The 26,481-nt window shown below is 36.5% G+C and overlaps 1 protein-coding gene across 15 annotated transcripts in view; it reads left to right on the forward strand.

The window, feature by feature from the left end:
• The window catches only part of RIMS1 (regulating synaptic membrane exocytosis 1), a 417,175-nt gene that overhangs the window by 241,767 nt on the left and 148,927 nt on the right, over positions 1–26,481 (forward strand). For 4 of the 15 annotated variants that reach the window (XM_088471298.1, XM_088471257.1, XM_088471315.1 and 1 more), the window contains 2 exons: positions 3,882–3,953; positions 13,926–14,029. The exons of 1 other annotated variant lie outside the window; for it this stretch is intronic. In XM_088471298.1, the coding sequence (XP_088327424.1) occupies positions 3,882–3,953; positions 13,926–14,029 (176 nt within the window). Of the gene's footprint in view, positions 1–3,881; positions 3,954–13,925; positions 14,030–24,862; positions 24,893–26,481 lie in introns of all 15 variants that reach the window. 10 more of the 15 variants (XM_088471248.1, XM_088471306.1, XM_088471283.1 and 7 more) reach the window with 3 other exon arrangements.

The following is a 26,481-nucleotide window of genomic DNA, read 5'->3' on the forward strand; positions in this document are numbered from 1 at the left end:
AGTGCCCCAGTAGTACTCCCCCCTATGCAGTGCCCCCACCCCTATGCATATAGGACAAAGACACAAAAAATAAAAAACACTTACCTGAATCCCCGCATATGTCGATGTCCGCTCCTCCATCCTCCCAGCCTGCTCTGCACTATGGGAGAGACGTCATGACGTCTCTCCCATCACCCACTGCGGGAGCCGGAAGGTGGAGCTCATGAGTGAGCTCCAGCCCGGCTCCCGCAGAAACCCCCCCTGTGTGCGCATATGGGGGCCGCTTATTGCCGACCCCTAGGTTAGGGTCAAGTGGGGGGAGGTGAAAGGGGTCAAGGACTGGATTAAGGCCATGACTTCAAGGAAGACTGTGGGTAAAATAGAAGGGGAGGATGGGGAGAGGCAGGGTGGGAAAAATTGGGTGGGATGCATTGTCTTCTTTAATTTTTGCTTCTTGTTTGCATCGCAGTGAAACACCACTCAAATTGTACTACAGGCGTTGATCTGTAATCTTAACCGCACAGGAATTAGTTTTTAATATGTACAAAGTCATAGATGAAGCACAACAGAACTTGTGTGAGAAAAAGCCACGGCTGTTGCATCGTAGCACTTTTTACACAGATTCAGACTCATTCACATGCAGATGTACAAATGTCGCACATTTTTTTGGTGCGAATTAAGATGGACATTTTGAGTGGAAAAAAACACGATTGGTGCAGCCAAAGGGAACTGTGTGACATGACTGAAGTCACAGTGTATGAGGACACATCTGTACACATAGCTCTTAAAAAGCCTAGATACATGCAGCTAAAAACACCACTTTCTGAATCAGAAGACCAACGCATATTTTTTGCACTCACTTAGCTTATTATGCAAACAACATTTTAAAACCATTATTATTTTGCATTCTGGTTAGTTGATTATATTTCTACAGTTCATTGACCTACCTATAATGGGTGCAGGGTGCACTGTACATACAGGCCAAGGGGGGCCCACACCGCACACCCTGCACCCACTGGGAAAATGGAACGGTGGCCATTTTCATGGAGATTGTGCAAGGCAGAAGAGGTGTCTCCAGAACCATGGCACAGGCGCCATGTTACCGGAGCCCTGCGTATGTGCAGTTGACTCTGGTACAATGCCAGAGTCTATTGCACCACAGAGAGGAGGTGGCCCGGACGGAGTAGTCTGCACACGGGCCCCCTCCTCTCTTAAACTGCCGCAGCTACAGTTACTTTTTATGTTATTTTTTTTATAGAGTGCCTTCGCACATGTCACAGTACAGTTTCTTTGACCCTGTCTCAATGTTTTGTTGTTCATTTGATGTTGTATAGTTATTGCTGTGGACCACGTTGTTTGCGTACAGTCTCCATAGTACATCAAGCATAAATGTATGTCAGCGCTGTACAGTTAAACAAGGGACATGATTTTCTTCCTAGCTTCACAGAATATCCTGTACAGTACATGATGTGTTAACCTATTATTTATACAATATGGAGTATGATGTAAAGTACTTTATCATACTACTTTAGGCAATGTTGGCAAGGAATGGTGAATGTGTTATTAATTACAAATGGATGACTTGCCAGCTGATACTGCACAGTACAACACTCCTTTATATATAGCTCAATGACTCGTCCCAAAAGAAAACACAGGATCAAAAAATATACAACAAAACTAACAGATATGACATAAAGCCACTTCTTGGTTGTCCCTAATACTGTAGTTCTGACTTATACTTGTATAGAACCTAACTTGCAGACTTCTGTAAAACTTTGCGGTTAGCCATAAGGTGTCTATCCACTAGATGATTAAAGTGAGCGATTGAACGATAACGATATCAATATCGATAATCGTTTGAACATCGTTTGAAAATCGTTTGAAAATTTGGTCTTTTAGACATCTATCATCGTGCAAACATGCTGGTCAACCTGACGATATCGTCAGGTTCAGCATGTTTGCAGATGATTGATTGTGCCTGCACTGAACGACATATCGTTCAGTGTGGGCACGCTGCAGTGTAGTGAACAACATCGTTATCGTTCAGTCTTTTCGCTGTCGGGTAGTGGATACCCGCCTATAGATTCACATCCATACAAGAAGGTCATATGTGTTTGTTTGCTTGTGCCTCGTGTGATACAATATACAGTATAATCAGTAGATAACCCAAGGAACAGGCATGTAATGTGCTACATGTTGAACAGTTACATTTTTTATTTTTGAGTGTAAAGTTATAACTTAAACTAAAGACTCAAATTCCAGTAGTCTCTGATTACATAACATCACTTGTTCATGTTGCTAAACTTCATGGTGAGAAAGGGAACCAGACAATTTTAATGGTACTTTAAATATGCATCCTCATGTCCTCATTATATATTTAACCTATATTTTATACTGTATGCAATGAAATTTAGTTTCTAAAGAACAGAACGTGCACACAAAATACAGCTATGTAATTTAGGAAAATCAGACGAAGAAAAGTAAATAATTGCTGGTGCATGGTAATTATATCATGATCACTGATTTAAGCAGGAGGAGAATACCAGGGGCTGTGAGGAAAGAGATGATTAGCGGTTTATATATAACTTGGCATATTTTATACATAATGCCACTTATTATGGAAAAACCCTTACCTAGATATCCTCAGTCACAAGGATTCAGGCTAATAGACATCATACATATTTACTTACTTTGGAAGATTCCTGAATATCAGGGAATTCTCAGACTCCAAGGAGAGTAGGCTACCATCAAGGATCCCACTCACTTAGGGATGATGTGATCTTTGCTTCATTACTTGCTGCGCATTGACATGATTCACAACATTTCACAGCAAGGAGAGGGACAATGGTGACTTACTGTACCCCTTGGACCTTCCCTCCTGAAGACATCGGAGAGAAGGTCCATAAAGCAAGTCAGTATGCTTCACACTTGTACTTCTGACCTTCACAAGAACATTTCTTCATGGTATCCTGCTAGCCATACCGTGCCCAGATTCATTAGAATACCCGCAAGTTTGCTAAATGTGTTCTTCAAACAGGTTTGATTGCTCTTTAGTTCAGCAGTTGCTGGTTGACCGTAATATACACTAGTAAGTGCACTAATGCAATAATTAAATGTATGCATACTATAGAAAGGTTGTACATGCCTTAGATTTTATCATTTATTTAAGTTCCTGCCACATATACTGGGGCGAAACTCAGTTGGGTCATGCACTGACATTCCTGCACCACTTTCAGAAAATTCACCATTCAGATTTTAATTAATAGGTGATAAAAATAACATGTTCTGATAATAACATGTCCTGCTTTGTTTTATTTAAAAAAAAATGCTGTCTTACACCTTGGCACATAGCAGGACATTCATTTTAAATTTCAGAAGCCATGCTTCACTTGTAACAAGTATATGTAGCGTGGCATAGCTGATACGGTGAACACATTTGCTTCTGCCAAGCGATTCCAGGCTGCAAGCTTCATCTGTATCTTTACTAGTGTTCTGATCTTCTAATTTGCTATAATTTAAAGTAGTGAGCAACAATGGGAGTACCCTTACTTTGTTGAATCCTATTGTAACTAGTATACATGTTTAATATGTAAAACTGTTCCTTTAGATTTTTTAAATTGTACATTTTGTCTGATCATTGTACCTCTTTCATTAATACTGTATGTACAAATGTGCATTTTGCTTTAATAATATATTGTTTGTCTTCTTTATATTATAATTTACCATATTGTAGAAGCCTTTAACAAGTTGCACATGTACAGTACATTTTTAGTCTATGCTTTTAATGTTCATTTCTCAAAATGCTTTATGTGTATGTTATTCCATCCTTCATTGATGTGTTTCTTTTTTATTATTATTTTCTGCTTTGCTTTTTTTTCCCTTTGTTTATCATTTCATCTCAGGCAGCCCAGAAAAGTGGAAAGATCTAGCAACCAGAAACAGAACAGGAAATGCACTGTTTCTGAAGTAGAAAGGTAGGAGAGTTTCCAATGCATATTTTGACAAGTTTAAGAGAGCAATGACAAGTTTGCTACCATTAGTCAGAGGTAAATTGTCTGCTGTGTATAGAGGTCCTCATTCATCACAGATCGCAGTTGCAACAATGTACGCAGATCGTCCGATGGTGCGTACTGTGCATGCGTATGCACCGCAGTGCGTGTGCACAGGCCAGTATTGCGATCGCACTGCTATCACATACGCAGAAACAAAGCCATCCCAGAATGAGTGACAGGACGTCAGCATTTGGGGGTGGTGACGGGGGAGTGGTCGGAGAAACGCAGGCGTGCCTGTCCGTTTAAACGCCATTTCCTGGGCGTGCATAAATTAGCCACTGCGATGGTATTCACAGCTTGAGTACTCCCTACGTGCAACGAGAGTTGCAATTTAGAGACAGGACATACCAGCTGTAATTGTGCGTGAGGGTCCGAGTTACCGATGTATACGCAGGATTGTGAGGTCTAACGGATGTGAGGGAGCGGTAGTCCCTATGCTGGCTGAGCGGTTGCAAACAGTACCATATTTTTGCATCAGAACTGCTTGCGTAATCGCAGCTGCGATCGCAATAGCAATCCATGGTGAATCAAGCCCAGAGAGAGGTAGGTAGCCAGGATGCAGCCCCCCAGCCATCTCTTTATAGTCTATATACTTTTTCCCCTGCACCAAACCTATGTTCTTCACCAAAGTACAACTATTCAATTGCTGCTACCCGCCAATCACTGATTAAACTTCATGACTCTGACATACAAATTTTTTTGGAAGGATGATTTAAATATTAAATGAAATAAATCTTAAGCAATTTTCTAATGACCGATGAGCCATTAAGTTTCTGGAATGTAGACATCTGTTTAGGTTATTTTAAAAAGTTTCTGCAGAATTGAATAGCTGGTATTTTGCAGGTTACTCTTCTGACAGCATTACATGAGGTTATACGTTTTATCAATTACTGAGTTACTGAGCTGTATTGTAGCTAGAATTCCCCAAATGTCACATACTAATGTTTCACCTTACATGTGCTCTTTCTTCACATAATGGGCATAGTCAATTTCTACTTTTTGTCAAATCGTAGACATTTAACCTTCATATAATGTTCTTTTGTGTATGCGTCTTTCATTTTTAGAACTTTGTAACCCATTATTATGTTTGCCTGCTAAAATTGAATGTATACTGTACTTTTAGGGTGTTAATGTTTTTTATATTCATTTATTCACATACATATTAAAAAGTAAATGTTTCAAATAATATACATCGGCATGTCTACATGCATTCACTTGATCAGCCTGGTTGTCTGAGATGAGGTTACCAGCCGTACATCTATGCTCCTTATGTGCCCTAAGTGCAGTGCAATGTCTAATCACTGTCTATACTGTATGCCTAATCTACTTTATTGAAGTGCTGTTTTTAACTATTCATTTGACTGCCAGTTTATTTTACTAACTGGGAAAGTAAGGGGCCATAGTGACTATGGGGGAGATGTACTAAGCTCTGAAAAGTGATAAACTGGAGAGTGATAAACTACCAGCTACTCAGCTCCTAACTGTCATGTTACAGGCTGTGTTTGAAAAATTACTGTTGAGAGCCGATTGGCTGGTGGTTTATCACTCTCCACTTTATCACTTTTCAGAGCTTAGTACTGTACATCTGGCCCTATGTGTTGTAAATATCCCTTGTATGTCAATGTAATACTTTTTAGGACAGTTAGTTACAAATGAAGGTGCTCCAATCACTTTTAGAGGTCAATTCAATGGATGCAAGTTTGCAAAAGTGATCTTGCAGCATTAAGCTTGCAAACATCTCGGCAATGCGCACACCTGTGAAATGCGAGAAGGCATATGCAGTTTTCTTAACACTATCCTGAAAGTCCCAATCTAGAGGACCTACAATTTACATCTGCCATGGGGGATAAAATGAAACATTACTTTCACAACAGGAGACCGATTTAGACTCATGTATCTTTAGAGTGAAACGGCCTTAATTATAGTTTCCATAACATATATTATTCATTCACTCAATACGCCAGATGTCTTTCATACACTAGTACCATAACCTATACTAGGGCTTCTCAATACAGCATCTACTAACCTGTGTCTCTTCCTGCCTCAAATACCTTTACAGAAATATTTTCTCCAGCAAAGCTAACACTGCCTGTAACCACTTTCCCATTTTCTACCCTCTCCCTCTCCTTCCATCATCCCCTCCTATTTTCAAGATCCCCATACAGCTGAAATTGTTTTCATAAAAAATGCTCCATTTTTTTGGCTTCATTTTCTGAAATGTTTGTCTATTCTCATTGACCCAACAAAATGAAGAATTCTATAACAAAATATTAGTGTGAATATGGGAATAAGAAGCATTTAGCCAGTTATTTTTGCATTTAATGTTTTACTTTTAGTGAACACAAGTCTGTGGGGGAAACTGTCCAATTGAAGAATTGTAGTTTGTATTGAAATGTTGCCAAATATCTTGAAGATGTAAATGAAATTACAGGGATTTTTTGTTCTAGTAGTAAGAGTGCAGAATTACAGTACAGTTTTGTTCTAGTAGTAAGAGTGCAGAATTACAGTACAGTTTTGTTCTAGTAGTAAGAGTGCAGAATTACAGTACAGTTTTGTTCTAGTAGTAAGAGTGCAGAATTACAGTACAGTTTTGTTCTAGTAGTAAGAGTGCAGGATTACTGTACCGTTTTGTTCTAGTAGTAAGAGTGCAGAATTACAGTACAGTTTTGTTTTAGTAGTAAGAGTGCAGAATTACAGTACAGTTTTGTTTTAGTAGTAAGAGTGCAGAATTACAGTACAGTTTTGTTCTAGTAGTAAGAGTGCAGAAGTACAGTACAGTTTTGTTCTAGTAGTAAGAGTGCAGAATTACAGTGCAGTTTTGTTCTACTAGTAAGAGTGCACAATTACAGTACAGTTTTGTTCTACTAGTAAGAGTGCAGAATTACAGTGCAGTTTTGTTCTAGTAGTAAGAGTGCACAATTACAGTGCAGTTTTGTTCTAGTAGTAAGAGTGCACAATTACAGTACAGTTTTGTTCTACTAGTAAGAGTGCAGAATTACAGTGCAGTTTTGTTCTAGTAGTAAGAGTGCAGAATTACTGTACAGTTTTGTTCTAGTAGTAAGAGTGCACAATTACAGTACAGTTTTGTTCTAGTAGTAAGAGTGCAGAATTACTGTACCGTTTTGTTCTAGTAGTAAGAGTGCACAATTACAGTACAGTTTTGTTCTAGTAGTAAGAGTGCAGAATTACAGTGCAGTTTTGTTCTAGTAGTAAGAGTGCAGAAGTACAGTACAGTTTTGTTCTAGTAGTAAGAGTGCAGAATTACAGTACAGTTTTGTTCTAGTAGTAAGAGTGCAGAATTACAGTACAGTTTTGTTCTAGTAGTAAGAGTGCAGAATTACAGTACAGTTTTGTTCTAGTAGTAAGAGTGCAGGATTACTGTACCGTTTTGTTCTAGTAGTAAGAGTGCAGAATTACAGTACAGTTTTGTTTTAGTAGTAAGAGTGCAGAATTACAGTACAGTTTTGTTTTAGTAGTAAGAGTGCAGAATTACAGTACAGTTTTGTTCTAGTAGTAAGAGTGCAGAAGTACAGTACAGTTTTGTTCTAGTAGTAAGAGTGCAGAATTACAGTGCAGTTTTGTTCTAGTAGTAAGAGTGCACAATTACAGTACAGTTTTGTTCTACTAGTAAGAGTGCAGAATTACAGTGCAGTTTTGTTCTAGTAGTAAGAGTGCAGAATTACTGTACAGTTTTGTTCTAGTAGTAAGAGTGCAGAATTACTGTACCGTTTTGTTCTAGTAGTAAGAGTGCACAATTACAGTACAGTTTTGTTCTAGTAGTAAGAGTGTAGAATTACTGTACAGTTTTGTTCTAGCAGTAAGAGTGCAGAATTACTGTACCGTTTTGTTCTAGTAGTAAGAGTGCACAATTACAGTACAGTTTTGTTCTAGTAGTAAGAGTGCAGAATTACAGTGCAGTTTTGTTCTAGTAGTAAGAGTGCAGAATTACTGTACCGTTTTGTTCTAGTAGTAAGAGTGCAGAAGTACAGTACAGTTTTGTTCTACTAGTAAGAGTGCAGAATTACAGTGCAGTTTTGTTCTAGTAGTAAGAGTGCAGAAGTACAGTACAGTTTTGTTCTAGTAGTAAGAGTGCAGAATTACAGTACAGTTTTGTTCTAGTAGTAACAGTGCAGAATTACAGTACAGTTTTGTTCTAGTAGTAAGAGTGCACAATTACAGTGCAGTTTTGTTCTAGTAGTAAGAGTGCACAATTACAGTGCAGTTTTGTTCTAGTAGTAAGAGTGCACAATTACAGTACAGTTTTGTTCTAGTAGTAAGAGTGCACAATTACAGTACAGTTTTGTTCTAGTAGTAAGAGTGCAGAATTACAGTACAGTTTTGTTCTAGTAGTAAGAGTGCAGAATTACAGTACAGTTTTGTTCTAGTAGTAACAGTGCAGAATTACAGTACAGTTTTGTTCTAGTAGTAAGAGTGCAGAATTACAGTACAGTTTTGTTCTAGTAGTAAGAGTGCAGAATTACTGTACAGTTTTGTTCTAGTAGTAAGAGTGCAGAAGTACAGTACAGTTTTGTTCTAGTAGTAAGAGTGCAGAATTACAGTACAGTTTTGTTCTAGTAGTAACAGTGCAGAATTACAGTACAGTTTTGTTCTAGTAGTAAGAGTGCAGAAGTACAGTACAGTTTTGTTCTAGTAGTAAGAGTGCAGAATTACAGTACAGTTTTGTTCTAGTAGTAAGAATGCAGAATTACAGTACAGTTTTGTTCTAGTAGTAAGAGTGCAGAATTACTATACCATTTTGTTCTAGTAGTAAGAGTGCAGAAGTACAGTACAGTTTTGTTCTAGTAGTAAGAGTGCAGAATTACAGTACAGTTTTGTTCTAGTAGTAAGAGTGCACAATTACAGTACAGTTTTGTTCTAGTAGTAAGAGTGCAGAATTACAGTACAGTTTTGTTCTAGTAGTAAGAGTGCACAATTACAGTACAGTTTTGTTCTAGTAGTAAGAGTGCAGAATTACAGTACAGTTTTGTTCTAGTAGTAAGAGTGCAGAAGTACAGTACAGTTTTGTTCTAGTAGTAAGAGTGCAGAATTACAGTACAGTTTTGTACTAGTAGTAAGAGTGCAGAATTACAGTACAGTTTTGTTCTAGTAGTAAGAGTGCAGAATTACAGTACAGTTTTGTTCTAGTAGTAAGAGTGCAGAAGTACAGTACAGTTTTGTTCTAGTAGTAAGAGTGCAGAATTACAGTGCAGTTTTGTTCTACTAGTAAGAGTGCACAATTACAGTACAGTTTTGTTCTACTAGTAAGAGTGCAGAATTACAGTGCAGTTTTGTTCTAGTAGTAAGAGTGCAGAATTACTGTACAGTTTTGTTCTAGTAGTAAGAGTGCACAATTACAGTACAGTTTTGTTCTAGTAGTAAGAGTGCAGAATTACTGTACCGTTTTGTTCTAGTAGTAAGAGTGCACAATTACAGTACAGTTTTGTTCTAGTAGTAAGAGTGCAGAATTACAGTGCAGTTTTGTTCTAGTAGTAAGAGTGCAGAATTACTGTACCGTTTTGTTCTAGTAGTAAGGGTGCAGAAGTACAGTACAGTTTTGTTCTACTAGTAAGAGTGCAGAATTACAGTACAGTTTTGTTCTAGTAGTAAGAGTGCAGAATTACAGTACAGTTTTGTTCTAGTAGTAAGAGTGCAGAAGTACAGTACAGTTTTGTTCTAGTAGTAAGAGTGCAGAATTACAGTGCAGTTTTGTTCTAGTAGTAAGAGTGCACAATTACAGTACAGTTTTGTTCTACTAGTAAGAGTGCAGAATTACAGTGCAGTTTTGTTCTAGTAGTAAGAGTGCAGAATTACTGTACAGTTTTGTTCTAGTAGTAAGAGTGCAGAATTACTGTACCGTTTTGTTCTAGTAGTAAGAGTGCACAATTACAGTACAGTTTTGTTCTAGTAGTAAGAGTGCAGAATTACTGTACCGTTTTGTTCTAGTAGTAAGAGTGCACAATTACAGTACAGTTTTGTTCTAGTAGTAAGAGTGCAGAATTACTGTACAGTTTTGTTCTAGTAGTAAGAGTGCAGAATTACTGTACCGTTTTGTTCTAGTAGTAAGAGTGCACAATTACAGTACAGTTTTGTTCTAGTAGTAAGAGTGCAGAATTACAGTGCAGTTTTGTTCTAGTAGTAAGAGTGCAGAATTACTGTATCGTTTTGTTCTAGTAGTAAGAGTGCAGAAGTACAGTACAGTTTTGTTCTACTAGTAAGAGTGCAGAATTACAGTGCAGTTTTGTTCTAGTAGTAAGAGTGCAGAAGTACAGTACAGTTTTGTTCTAGTAGTAAGAGTGCAGAATTACAGTACAGTTTTGTTCTAGTAGTAACAGTGCAGAATTACAGTACAGTTTTGTTCTAGTAGTAAGAGTGCACAATTACAGTGCAGTTTTGTTCTAGTAGTAAGAGTGCACAATTACAGTGCAGTTTTGTTCTAGTAGTAAGAGTGCACAATTACAGTACAGTTTTGTTCTAGTAGTAAGAGTGCACAATTACAGTACAGTTTTGTTCTAGTAGTAAGAGTGCAGAATTACAGTACAGTTTTGTTCTAGTAGTAAGAGTGCAGAATTACAGTACAGTTTTGTTCTAGTAGTAAGAGTGCAGAATTACAGTACAGTTTTGTTCTAGTAGTAAGAGTGCAGTATTACAGTACAGTTTTGTTCTAGTAGTAAGAGTGCAGAATTACTGTACAGTTTTGTTCTAGTAGTAAGAGTGCAGAAGTACAGTACAGTTTTGTTCTAGTAGTAAGAGTGCAGAATTACAGTACAGTTTTGTTCTAGTAGTAACAGTGCAGAATTACAGTACAGTTTTGTTCTACTAGTAAGAGTGCAGAAGTACAGTACAGTTTTGTTCTAGTAGTAAGAGTGCAGAATTACAGTACAGTTTTGTTCTAGTAGTAAGAATGCAGAATTACAGTACAGTTTTGTTCTAGTAGTAAGAGTGCAGAATTACTATACCATTTTGTTCTAGTAGTAAGAGTGCAGAAGTACAGTACAGTTTTGTTCTAGTAGTAAGAGTGCAGAATTACAGTACAGTTTTGTTCTAGTAGTAAGAGTGCACAATTACAGTACAGTTTTGTTCTAGTAGTAAGAGTGCACAATTACAGTACAGTTTTGTTCTAGTAGTAAGAGTGCAGAATTACAGTACAGTTTTGTTCTAGTAGTAAGAGTGCAGAAGTACAGTACAGTTTTGTTCTAGTAGTAAGAGTGCAGAAGTACAGTACAGTTTTGTTCTAGTAGTAAGAGTGCAGGAGTACAGTACAGTTTTGTTCTAGTAGTAAGAGTGCAGAATTACAGTACAGTTTTGTTCTAGTAGTAAGAGTGCACAATTACAGTACAGTTTTGTTCTAGTAGTAAGAGTGCAGAATTACAGTACAGTTTTGTTCTAGTAGTAAGAGTGCAGAAGTACAGTACAGTTTTGTTCTAGTAGTAAGAGTGCAGAATTACAGTACAGTTTTGTACTAGTAGTAAGAGTGCAGAATTACAGTACAGTTTTGTTCTAGTAGTAAGAGTGCAGAATTACAGTACAGTTTTGTTCTAGTAGTAACAGTGCAGAATTACAGTACAGTTTTGTTCTAGTAGTAACAGTGCAGAATTACAGTACAGTTTTGTTCTAGTAGTAAGAGTGCAGAATTACTATACCATTTTGTTCTAGTAGTAAGAGTGCAGAATTACTATACCATTTTGTTCTAGTAGTAAGAGTGCAGAATTACAGTACAGTTTTGTTCTTGAGCAACTTGCTTGTGTTTTGTAGCGCACATACTTATCTCACATATCTTATTTGTGACAATGCAGTTTTATACATTTCCCAATCTGCTACAATTATATTGAACTTGTAAACATCTGAAATGTATTTAGTTCAGCTTTATGTGTCAATTGTTACATTTTTGCAATTTTAAATGAGGATACAGTGATATTTTTTTAAATAGTTAAACTTGGAAATATATGAAATCTTAAGGCAGGTATGTTATAAGCCTTTTATCTCACACTGAGTGCTGTTTGCATAAATTTATTTTTTTAATGGAGGTGAATATGTTATTTGCAAGCAAATATTATGAAGACAGTCATATTAAGCAACAGCGATATAACTCATGGAGGTATTGGTCTCCGGGTGCCAAGTGTTGGATGCCAACAGGGGTTCCAAGATGGATGGGGCCATTGGCTACAGAATACCAGGGCACACAGCGTAGGGCATTAATGTAGCCTGGGCCGCTTGCTGCCTGTAGCATTAGAGAAGCAGCACATGCCATTTACACAGACTGCACTGCTTAGTGTGCGCATCCCATCCATTAATGCCAATCACCTCTGTGCTAGTTCCTACATAAGAGTTACAAGTCTGCACGGGGGGCACTGTATTTCAGCCAGTCTGGTATCTATGAGCTGGTAAGAAACAGGCGACGGGGATGACGTTATGGCACTGGTGAGGAAATAGCTAGCTTTACTTTTTTGACAGTGAGCATTCTACATTGCCGACAGTACATATAGGAGTCATTTGAATTTGGGGAAAAAGAAAAATAGCAACTTAGCACCTAGATCAACCATTTTGCAATGCTAGGGTGCAAATGGTTGTGGTATATGTCAACAGTCATAATTTTGACATGAAAATGTCGACATGGTCATAATGTGGACATTCATCATGTAGACAGTGATAAAATATCAACATGTTAAGATGTTGACATATCATCCCTGGTGACCCAGCGGTGACTTACCTGCCCCTGACAGCTGAAGCGGATACAGCACAGCTTCCTGGTCCTAGCAGTCATGTGACCTTCACTTCCAGGGCAGACCTTCGGCCCTCCAGTGTTCTGGTAAGTATTCCCTAACCCTAATCCATAACCCTCCATCTAATGCCTAACACTAACCTCACCCTAGTGCCTAACCCTAACCCTTCCACCTAAAGCCTAACAGTAATGTTGACATTCATATGTCAACATTCTGAGAATGTTGACATGTTGCCTGTCGACAGTTTAACAATGTCAACATACTAACTGTTGGCATTATAAATGTTGACCTAAAGACTACATCTGGTGCAAATACATTTTTTTTTTCATTTAGGGTACTGTGTACAGTACTTTCCATGTAGCACACTATTACTGGAAAGCTTTATTTTTGCACTGCAATTTATAGGCTAGCGAGGACAAGTCCCTCCCATCTCTAAATCTCTCTGCACATTTTGAGAAGAGTTTATATACTGTATGGAAAGACATCAAGACATAGTTTTATTTTATCTCTGTGTTAAAGCTGCAGGAAATCTTAGAGTGGTATCTATCCTTTCTTTGTTATTCCCTGTCATATATTTTGTGACCTTTGCAGACCTCGCCTTACTCCCACTTGTCATGCCCCATACCCAATGATGCCATACATGTTGCTTGCCATTGTTCCATACCACCAAGGTATTCTGTTGTGGAAATATCATCACACTTGAGTTAAATTAAAAGAAGGTCTCTGAAAGTACATAAAGGAATTATGAGGATACGAATGCATGCAATGAAACTGTATAAACTGGGTATGGAGTTATAAATGTATCGACACCTTCATGGACATTTCATAAAAATAATATTTTTAAACAATAGAGTTTTTAATATTATCAAGCAAAAAAGGAGGATCAATATCTACACCTGTGTATGTAGTTAGTACAGTACGTTGAATTTAAGAACCAAATTTAAACAGTTAAGGGAAACAAGGTGAAGGTATTGGATACAAGAGGAGGACTCTCAGTTATTCTGCTTTAATGTATGTTTGTTGCAAAACATTTTAAACAGGAGATAAGGTTAATGTGCTGTGGAAAACATGTGGCTTTATCTATATGCGTCAACCACTGTTTGAGTCCATGAAGTTAAGTGTACAGCATTTTGTTTTCTTTTTCTTAAATAACTTGTGTTTTGTGACCTTACAGAAACCATCAACTAGGAGGTCAGTCATCAGCGGCGGATTCTTCATTTAGTCGAAGAGGAAGGCAGCTTCCCCAGGTTCCTGTAAGAAGCAACAGTGTAGAAAAAGGTAGCCCAAGTGACTAGACACACTTGCAAATAGTGTTTTGTCCATTTGTTTGTTTAATGAGTTTTGAAGTGGTGTTTATTGGTGGATTATTAATGTAGTCGCTGTGATAATTTCATACTAAGTGTGAAGTGTCATACTATTTGATGCCAAATAATGCCTTCATCTTTATATTTGAATACTGTCTGCGATATAGCTTTTTGTGATACAGTATTTGACTGTACTGACCAATATATTGCTGGCATGTTCTATACAATGACCAATCCATGATTTTAATACAGAAGCAAAATCATTTTAATCGACCAAATCTCTTAATTTATAAAGTCACTTTTATATGGATACTTATGTAAAAGAAGTTTTATGCAAGTTTTGTGGTGAAATTGGAAATTATTTCCTATTAGTGTTACATGCATATACAATTTTTTTTTTTAAAGGGGTATATTGTCCAATTTGCAAAGTTATAGGAGGTATTTTGAATGTGTGCATGTTATAAGTGAACATAGGTCCTGGGTGTAATGAGTAGAATAAAATAATTTATTGTTATAAAGTTTGTAAACGTTTGTGATGTCAAAGTTTCATGAACTGTTGATTATTGCTGTACTTAAACGTTATATCAGATGATGATTGGATGCAGCTCTACGACATATTGCAGTGCACTCAGGGTGTGGGCAGTATGTGTTTATGAAAGTTTTTAAAAATGTAAGCATTTGTATTGGTTATATTTTCATGTAACTATAGAAAAGTAAAGCAGTTGTATATTATCTCTCGGATGTGCTAACATTTTGCCAAGTGAGTGGGGAAACCAAATATTTCATATTACGAATATGTCACAATGGAATGAATGCTGTTGTATTATGGATTTAAATCATGATCTAATTGTAGCAAACGATAAAGTTGATCATTGATAGTAAATGCAAAGCGCCATGAGGCTTACTTCTAAGAAGTGGCCTGCCCTTTTTTGCTGCATGACACTGTGAACAGACATATTCCATTGTAAGCAATTTATTATCCTTGTATAAAAAGTACACAAGAATGTGTAAACCTCTAACAGGAGCTAGTATCATTATATGTCTGAGGATCCAGTATGTTAAAAAAGTATTTAATAAAATTCAAAGTATAGCCAGATTTAATTTTTTAAATTTAATTTAGCATTGTACAGTAAGTTCTTATCTAGTTGTAACGTTACAGAAACTATTATTTCATTTCTGTGCGTGTCCTGTATCCAAGATAAAGGATAAAAGTACAATATTATGTTAACATTATAGAATGTACTTAGTGCTTGTAGAACGTCTTGTGTTTGTCCTGCTTGTGATTTCATCTGATATCAGTAGATTTTGGAACACTATATATTTATTATACAGGATATTGTTTACAGTAGCGTTACAGGGAGTTTAAATGGCTATATATTACTTGAGGGAGCAAATGGTTCTATGTCATACCTATTTGGAAGATAAACTATGTTTGTTTGCAGGGAGGAACTGCAACTGCGAGAGAGACCAGTCTTTTACCGTCCATAGTGCATATGACCTGGCAGATGGATGAGGGTGGAGTTACTGTCTGATAAGTGGAGCATCTGCATACACTGCAAGTTGTATGGAGGCGCTCTCCTTTCACAGCGTGCAATCAACTGAATGACAGTCTGGTTGATCAGACAGGTTTGATAATGAAAGCAAATGAACCAGACCAAGCTGTTCACAGTCTGTGATTCATTATCATTCATGTCCATACACAACTGATCTGAATGATGATCGTTCAGCGAATGACCAGCTTTAGGTTTCTCTTAACTAATCAACTCCATATTTTCACTATGCAATATATTGAATTGCTAGGGATTTAAGGAGAAGATGTAAAAATGGTGCCTAAAGGGATACATTGCTTTTACCATTTCATAAAGGTAGAACCAATACAGTACAATTATTATTATAATTATTAGCATTTATTTGTAGGATGCCACAAAATTCTGCAGTGCTGTAAACAGCAGTAGTAACATTATAGACATTGTATGCAAAAACTTATGTCACACAAAACACTGTAAAGTGAGGATGACATAATAGAAGCAGAAATGCAATAAGGGTAACGTAATGCAAATACTATTATTATATGAGGCAATTACATGGAAATCAAGGATAACCATAGGTAGTTAGTGCTGAACTCACCAGTCAACTCAAGTTTTATTTTTGTGCATATTATTTGATGTGTTATACTTTTAGTTGTCCTTTAAATAAAAAGATAGCACTAATCGTTGACGTGAAATTTGGTTAAAAAAGTTATATGGTTGTTGTAGCAGTAAAGATGCATTTAACAGTACTCATCTATCTTGTTCAATTCTATCTGTTACCCATATATGTCCTTAACATTTTTTCACATCTCTTTTCATTGTACTTATAAACTTAGCTTTAGGCCTGCTAATATATAACATATGTATGCAGTTGTTTATATAAGACCGTCGTGTTTATTAGGATGCTATAGTAATGCATTCTTTGTATCTGATACTGGAATTATTTTCTAGTTCTGGAAAATTGTACATTGCTCTTACTGTCACTGCAGTTCTCAACTGGGGAATCATACATACCTTGTGCTGATCAGATTGTTTTTGACTTATTTTTTACTATATTACTACATGTGTAAAATCCTGTTGTTATCCAAAAAGTTGCAAGAAAAAAACAGAATTTTTGCTCCTGGTGTATACATTTACCAGGGTGAGCACTGCTAAAAAAAAATTATTTATTGAATATATTGAATTGAAATTTAATTGTGCAACAACACTTTTGTTAATCTAGTGAGCACTTTAGTGATTGGTAAAATGGTTATTCTGTTTCTGCTAAATTGTAATTTCTTCCTCTGACTAGTATAAAATGCTATAACAATAAACACTCTGCATTAGCTGCATCAAAGTTTGTATATACTATACATAATGTTTTTGACATTTGTAACAGAAATAGTAGATGTAGCAAATTCAATTTTGGTAGTGGATAGCACAAATTATGATTATTATTATTATTGTTAATAATAATAATAATAATAATAATAATAATAATAATAATAATAATAATAATAATAATAATAATTAATAATACATTTTATTTCTGTAGCTAGTTTCTCCAAAAGGACTCAAGGTGCTTATTGCATTAAATGGTCCCTGTTTTTCCCCTTCATCACAATGTATTGCACTTAAAATAAAAAGAAATATATATTTGTTTTAAAATCTAAAAACATAAAGCCATATTTTGCTTAAAACAAACGGGTTGAGTATGGGATCCCGGCAGTCAGGATGCTGGTGGTCACAATACCAACAGCTGCATTCTGACAGTCAGAATCCCGACCCAACTAGGCAAGTACCCTAACCCCCGCCCTCCCGCAGCCTATCCCTAACCTATCCCTAACCCTCACCCTAATGCCTAGAAATACTTACCGTCGAGATGCCGGCGGTTGGGATTCTGACGCCAGGATTCCAACTGCTGGAGGGATTTCGGCGCTGGTATTCTGAGCGCTGGCATCCCGACTGCCGGGATACTAATTACATCCCAAACAAACCAAAAACTATATATAAAATTTTCCCAGACTAGGTAAAATATAAAAATTGTATTTTCTGTTAACCCAACATATTGTGAATACCTGTAGATTTGGCTAGCATTAAGATATTAATTTTAATAACAATTGGTGAACTCTATACAACCTTAACTTTCCCCACCAATGTCCCCTATCCCATTATCTGTACTTCAGGTGTCCAAGATGCCTGACTGAGGGATACTCGCATGCACAACTTAGTAATAGTTAAAAGTTCTGCCACCTTAAGGAGTAGAGTATTAAGTCCCAGAGCTGTTGACACTAGTATTTTGAGTATAATTTCCTTGGTTGTATGTGCCACAATGGAAAAAGCTAAATATTTACAAAAGGCTGTGGAGCAAAGCATTCTGTAAGGACTCTGAAGAATTGCCGGCACATTTTGTTTGTGTGCTCTTCCTGCTTGAGCAGTTTACTTGAAACTAATTAATGAAACTGGCAGCTTCTTCAGTTCACAGATGTTAATAATGATGTACTACTGATGCTGAAAAGTCTTCTTCCTGTGACAGCAGAGAATGCGTGCAATGCTGTACTATAGTACATTGTCTTCATGTGACCACTGTGAGTTCCTTATCATTCCTAAAATGTTGGTCTCTTGTACTGACATTTTGGGGCTGATTATAAGTCGCTCACTGCTGCAGCCGCTTTTGCCATAGTCGTATCTGTGACTTTATGCTACTACTAGTATCAGTCCTTGTACAAAAGTGCATCTGAAAATGCGAGAACGCTGACGTCTTCTTTGAGTGTACTGTACTTAGATGATGTAATATCGCTTAGAAGTATAGAATTTGGCGGCAGATAAGAACCACTTGGCCCATCTAGTCTGCCCTTTTAGGTACTCCACCATCGGTCACCCCATTTTACACTTGCACTTGCCCTATGGAAGGTGCAGATTTTCTGTCTGTGTATAGTATCTAATTTAAATGATTAAGCATCTGTGTAGGCAGCCATTTCAGCGATACGCCCACGACGCTCCAATAACACCACATTAGACAGGCTATCACCATGCATCTGACTAGCCACCTCCCTTTCACCGCCGAGGATTGCCCAACAAATCACGTAACGCCTTGAACATTGGCATTGCGTGTGACTCAGAATTAGGTCTTGTATTAGTAATAGACTTTTACTACAATAGTAGCATTACTAAATCTTTCTTGTTACTGAAGAAAAATGTCTAAAGGGAAATGCTACTCACATCTGTTGTTTGTATCCACCAAGTGATATGTAGATTGGCTATATTCTGTTCCTTCCAGCCATCTTGTTCTTGGATAACAGAAGACATCAAGTGTTACATAATTTAAAAATTTGCAACTTTTTTTGCTATTTTTTTATATTTAAAGTCACATTAAGTGGATGGGGTGTAGGCAATTGAATACCCAGACTAGTATGTTTTCACACTTACTTTATACAGGTTGACTAGGTTCTCTGACAGGCAAGCAGATGTGGTGAGATAAATATGTTCAATGTATGATAAGTATATTTCCACATTAATAATACTTCTAAAATGTTTATATTGGCTATTTGAATTCAAAAGTAGAGCTCTAATGTCCTTCCGCTGCCATACATAGTACCACATAGTACCTACACAGAAAAGCATGTAGTAATAAAAAATGTGACATGGCAACATAACCGTGAAAACAGCAGACTTTCTATAATAAATAGATGCAGTGTTTGTAACATAACTATATATTCCTTAAGTATCTGAATGATTTATCCACCCATAGCTAATTGTATGAAGATCTCTACCAGTATTAATATCAGTGTCTGTAAAAGTACTAACTGCACAGTGAAACGTAGTGAAAATGGTCACAGCACACACAGGAGCTCAGATGTTTAACTAACCCACTCTTTAAGCTACAGACACATCACGCACATTACTTTTTTGGTTGTCCCGTATTTGGAATCCCGTCTTTGATCAACAATTCCGTTCAGTTATCCATATAGAAGAGCTTCACATTTGCTTCTAGTTTGCTGGAAAAATGAAGAAAAGTATCCTAAAAAAAAAACATTTCTGAAGACAAAATTTAACTCAAATGCTTGTTTGTTGCTGGTTTTTAAATCACTGCATTTAAGGTGCCCTGTAGACTTATGTCTTTCATTTATGCCAGAATTTTAAAATACATCCTTATCCGTTAATATCATAATTCCATCCCTAACTTCCGCATCAGAATCACAGAGTACAAATGAGATATGATATAGGATAAAAACGTTCACATGATAATCAGTTTTGTTTGTGCTATTTCTGTGTATTAATCCACCAATCTGCAGTTTGTATAGAGCATATCTGTTATGTAGACAACTTGCACTGCTGAGTGATGCAAGATAAAGAAGCTTATAAGTTTTATTTCTTTTTTTACTTTTTGTAATGTCTACTGAGAGGTTTGAACAACCAGCATACTGGACTAAATAGTAGTAAAGTATAACACATTTGTTATTTCTAGTACAGTGTTGGCTAACCTTGACACTCCAGCTGTTATGGAACTACATAACCCAGCATGCACTGCTACAGTTTTGCTATTAGGGCATGCTAAAACTGTGGCAGGGCATGCTGGGATATATAGTTCCACAACAGCTGGAGTGTCAAGGTTAGCCAACACTGTTCTAGTATATGATTTAGCTCAGAAATACATAAGCTTTTATGTATTCTAATGTGAAAATATGTACAGGTTGAGTCTCCCATATCCAAATATTCCGAAATACGGAATATTTTTAGCATTACTGAGATAGTGAAACTTTGCTTTTTGATGGTTCAATGTACAAAAACTTTGTTTAAGGCACAAAATACTTAAAAATATTGTATAAAATTACCCTCAGGCTATGTGTAATAGGTGTATATGAAACATAAATGAATTTCATGTATGTACACAAACTATGTTTGAGCCACAAAATTATTGAAAATATTGTATAAAATTACCTGCAGGCTCTGTGTATAAGGTGTATATAAAACATAAATGCATTTTGTGATTAGTTTTGGGGCCCATTCCCAAGATATTTCATTATGGTATGCAAATATTCCAAAATACGGAATATTCTGATATCCAAAATACCCTTGGTCCCAAGCATTTTGGATATGGGAGACTCAACCTGTATTTGCTTGCTCTTTAACCATGTACAATAGTTTGTACACAACTCTGGACTAACAATGTTTTATAGTTAGTTTATTATTTGGTTGTTTATGACCATTTTTGCTCTGTTTTATTTTTTAACATTTAAGCACCTATTATAAAGCTAACAAAAATTGCTAATTTTGTTTAGATAAATTGATAAATTGAAGGAAGCACTTACGTGTGCCTGGTGAGTTTACTCCTATTGGCTATTATTATATTTATCAAAAGTATAACAGATGAATCTTATTGAAAAAGGTTTTACAGGTCCTGTCTAAAATTGGGAGGTATATGGCAGGAGGTTATTAATCTCCTCTCGCACCTATTTGAGACTATTGATTATTCCTCTTGACCAGAAATACTTCCTCCTTCTCTTAAATCTTCCCAACCTTTCCCTGCATCAAAATAAACTGCTTCGGCACATTGCATCTGCCATGACATGTCAAATAGCAGCCGATTGGGAAAACCCCACACCATCACGCATGCAGGCAATAATAACACGTATTTGGTATGTTTAAGAAATGGGGAATATATGACTGCTATAATACGTCACTCCTCGAAGTCTTTTAACAAAATACGGTCCCCTTGGCTGACTTCCCAAAACGGTTCCGCTCCGTTCAGTACTTAATAATTTGTTTTATTTTAGTTTCGGGGCTTTATGAATAGAGACTATACCCCCCCACCTCCACCTGCTTATTTATCTACTTTCCCCCACTCCTGTTGTCTTCTTTCTTTTCTCTTTATCTACCTTTCTTCTCTTCTTTCTTTAACTCTCTCTTTCTTTGACGACTTGCCACACCGTCGCTGCCAGATTATCTTCTGCCTTTGATACCTTCTTTTAAAAAAGGATCAATATATTGTTGTTGGATTTTAGACCTCATATCGTATGTATTTTATGTGTTTTATGTATTTTTGAGTTATATCGGTTGTAAAACATGTTACAAAAAAAAAAGTAAAAGGTTTTACAGATAAGAGTATTTCTAAATGTTTATTAGTTTTAAAGCTTCCCTGCTAAAAATAATAATAAAACATTTTGATTACTGATCTTGGCATCTGTGTCTGGTCCAACAAAAAGGGAGTGGGCTACGTGACACTTGTGTTACACTTGAGTAACAGATTACTCATGTCATCATTATGATCCCTATCATAATCAGTAAATGATATAGTGACACTTAGGGGTATAGTAAGTAAAGTGTGGGTTTTTAGAAGTGGAGATGTTGCCTATAGCAACCAATCAGATTCTAGCTATTCTATTAGGTGCTAAGTAATTGTTAAGTAGAATGTGATTGCTTGCTATGGGCAACATCTCCACTTCTAAAACCCATAGTTTGGTAAATATACCCTTTATTCTGATTGTGGGGAGGAGAATTAACTTATTAAACTATGCAGCTAGTCCTTTTTTATTTTAAATGTATTCCTCTCAAAACTTTCCTCATAAATCATCCGTAAAACAATACACTTTTAACTTTCATGTATTACATCTTTATATTAGAAAATAATTCTTGTTATACTGAGTCTATTCTTTAGTTTTTTTGGTTAGGTTAGTTTATTTGGGTTATTATCAAAGGAAGATGATATTGCCTTGTATATTTATGTATACATTTCTTTTAAAAGAGAATCAGGGACAGTGTCAAAACTCATTACAAGACATTTAGTCAACTATATGAAGTTGAAACTGTCTTGAGAGATGTAAATATGTAAAATTAAATTGTGTAGAATTGTATTATGCTAGACTTAAAAAGTTAAGCAATAATCTACAATAAAGCAGTTATAACAATGTGATTCCTTTTTCTGCCAAGAATTGACTTTGGGTACAGCTAAAACAGTTATGATAAACTGTAATGTCCTACTTACTGGGGTAAAGCATTTTCCTGATCCGGTGGTTACTCAGAAGGCTACAAGTAAAGCTCCCATTCATTGAAACCATTATGGGGAACACACTGGATAAGAAGGACGTTGTACCCCAAGTTATTTAAACTTCTTAAAAAACCCTAATGGACTCCACTTAAAATTAAATGTCAATTTTTGAGTGGAGATGTAAAGTGTAAACAAATTATGTAACTAGACGGGTTGGGTACAGGATCCCGATGGTCTGGATGCCGGTGGTCAGAATACCAACAGCAGCACCCTGACAGTCAGAATTCCAACATCTTTAAGGTAAGTATGCTAACCCTCCACCCATCAACCTAACCCTAACTATCCTAGTGTCTAACCCTAAACCTAACCCTCCCCCTAACCCTAATGCTTACCTACGGGATGCCGGCGGTCAGGATTTTAGTGCCAGGATTCCGACAGCTGTTGGGATTCCGGCGCCGGTATTCTGAGCGCCACCATCCCAACCACCAGGATGGTAACTACATACAAACAAGACACTAGGAGGTCGATGACCAGTATCAAGCAGTGAAAAGAGTGGAGAAGTTGACTAGAGGAGAAGTTGCCCATAGCAACAAATCAGCTTCTACTTATCTTTTTTTTAGAATGTACTTGATAAACACTACCTTGAAGCTGATTGTTTGCTATGTGCAAATTCTCTACTAGTCCACTTCTCTCTTTTCACTGCTTGATGCACCAACCCCTACACTACCATTGTTTGTGTCATTGTACCTTATACCTCTCTTAAAGTTCTCCTGTCAATCATTTTCATGTTAGTTGACCCCACGTAATATATGCCTTTGGGAATTGCCTGTAGTGGCAGGAGCAGTTATAACATAACTGAAGGCATGATATATTGTCATTAGGGCATGGTCAGACCCATGAACATCCAAAATTAGCAAAGTGGGAATATACAAACAACTACATATCTTTTCTCAAGGTCTGTAATGAGAGATTGCGTAAAACTGTGTCTAACATATTCTTTGCTCTTACACAACGTATATATCTTTGAGATTAGGGTTACTTTTAAGTGACCAACAAGTAGAGCACGTATATCTATTCATGTATACATCTCACTCCAGTGTTATAATACGTATAGTTAGCTTTCAATATATGTTTTCAGCTCCATATGAATCCAGTTTGAAGCTATTCCTGAATAGCATTAGGTGCTCTGTACAGTCTGTGTGTATATTTTTTGTTATCATTTGAAAACAAAATGTTCTGCAGACTGCATCACATGTTAGCAAAATAGTAATTATCCAATCTGCTAAACAATGTAAAAATAAAGCTCTGTCAAGAGCAACTGCAAAATTGTAGATGTACATTTAAGGATGTGTGTGCTGGCATAGCCAAGTATGGGACAGGCTTATTACTGTATTGTGTGTCTTGCTACTAAGTAGTAGATTTAATTTAACCTAGATTGTCAATATTAATTGATTTCATTACATCCAGCTAGTAAATGTATGGACATATTCTACAAAATAAAATAGTTACTTTTATTTATATATTTTAATCACTTTTCATACAACTAAAAAATGCTAAAGAGTGTTTGAAAAAGAGACTATTCAATGAAAGAAATGTTTGATAGGCCTAACCTCATATTTATGTCTGTGCATGTCTTGTTACAGTTACTTAGCATGTTCATGATTTCTTTCTTGTTGATACTGTTTTATAAAATTCATGTTTAAATTGTGTCATTTTGCATATTGTTCTTAGTGAAGATAATTTGTTATCATTTTACTACAGTTAAACCCAGTCAGTTTAATTTGCAGAGAACATTGCAATAATATAAATGAAACAGAACACAGAAAGATGACACAAATTACTGCAGCATTTTGAACAAAACTGTGAGATTGATAGAGCTTTCTTGTATCACATTTCACTTTCAATGTTTAAAAGGAAAACTACAACTAAATGAAGTATGCTAAGAATAAGGCAGCTTGTTACAGTATGTACAAATGAGCATTCACAAATCCTTTGGGCTCTCAAAAATTGAGATCGCTGACATTAAGCTTTTGTTATTACACCAGTTATAAAGGAAGTGGAAATCTTTATTTGCTCTTTCAGTTTACATATCTTAATTTCTATCATTTCTGTCTGTTATTTTATTTATTGTAGTTTTCCTTAATTTTACATGCCCTATGTTTAATAACTTTATCATATGACTCAGTTTTTTCCCTCAGAGCATATTGTGTTATGTTTCTCATTTGTCTTTTGTAGCTCATACTTGTCTAATGTATACTCTGCTGATTTCTTTCTTTTGTTTCTCATCATACTATGCATTAAATCATTGAAGAACCAGATGGTTATAATTCATCTTCAACAGGTAAATATGAATCACTACTGAATACTGTCATGCTCAGCTAGTTGATTTTAATTGATTAGACTTAATTAAAGAGCTGTGTGTTCAATATATTAAACACTGGCTAGCTACCTTGTAGTTCTACTTCTGGTGAAATATGTGAGTAACAGCAGTAGCAGATTTTGATTCAAAAGCACATTAAGGTTATATACAAAGTGCAAAAGTGCATTTCCCAAGGCCCAAATATACAGATTTAATGCAACATGCACAAAGTCATCTGCAGGGATGCAACATTTCCCATGTTCTGATGACACAAAGTGAATGCATCAGGAGCTGCAATAACTAAATATAAGCTAATAATTTGACATAACAAATATGGGCTAGAATTCCGACAGTTTATGTAAGCCGCCGATGCTTTGTAATTTTAATCCCAAAATGTTAAACGGCAGTAATATAAAATGCAAAACCAGGAGTGATTAGCATTCAGTATCATTGCGGTTTTAAATTTCAAAGTCAAAACAGCAGAGAATCAGCTGCTTGTAAAAACCGACCCTTAATGAATCTTGCTCTATGTTTTTAATGGACACACATTAATTACGTTCCCTGATATATAGAATCATGCCACTTTTTTTTGGTGTGCCCTTTGGTGTCTGGCAATCAGGACAGTTCTTTAGAAAAAATAATGTGAGCGGGTGGTCCTCAAGTGGTAGTAGTCTGGATCAGAGCTGAAACTATTTGCTCCTTATATCATGCGCACTTCCAGCCAGCCCAGCAAGAGCACACAGTGTTTATTTTTACAAGAATTGGAATCTGGACATGTTCCTCTTAAGCAAGAAACTAGGCTCATGCGCACATAATGAAATGTGCTGCACATCTGCTTATCTTGTGGTGCATATATGAGCATCACTACACTTATTTTACATACAGCTATTTTTTCTGGGACATCTTTGTTTGTTTCTAATATAGTCGTACAAGATGTTGCAGAATTGCAGTGGTCCAATGTCTGAGAACCTTACAGTTCAGGAGATACACCCAGTGCCTCTTGTTTTGGATCATTCTGTCACACATGACACCACGTGAAAGCAGTGATTGGGTGGTTGCTATAGCTTTTATCACTAAACTAGTATAGCAGTAAATCAATGTAATACAGTTTTCAACTAATTGACTAGTATTAGGAATGACCATCTATAAAGTTTATCCCTTTCTACTGCTGCAAAAATAATTCTCTCTTATTCAGGGAACCTACTACTGCTACTGAAGAGCAGTGACGTAACTAGGGTCTTTGGAGCCCAAGTCAAGTAGAAGAATGGTGCCCACCTCCCACACGCACAAACACAGAGAAAAACATATTTGTGTGGCTAAGGCACGCGGGCAAAAAAATTGTGCATGGTCACATACCGAAAGGGCGTGGCCATTGAAAAAGGGGTGTGTAAAAATGACACGCCACCCATTTCTCGTCACTCTGGGAACATTCCTTTCCATTCTATATGCACCTTACCTATACGGTAGTTTCTCACAACGTGGAACTTCTGAAGAAATGTACTCCCCTGGGAAGACTGCATCTTCAGTCAGTATTCACTATTCATGTAGGTCACATCATCCGGAAGATGCCT

The sequence above is a fragment of the Taudactylus pleione genome, unplaced genomic scaffold (assembly GCF_031769625.1).
Source record: "Taudactylus pleione unplaced genomic scaffold, aTauple2 ptg000015l, whole genome shotgun sequence".
Taxonomy (NCBI): domain Eukaryota; kingdom Metazoa; phylum Chordata; class Amphibia; order Anura; family Myobatrachidae; genus Taudactylus; species Taudactylus pleione.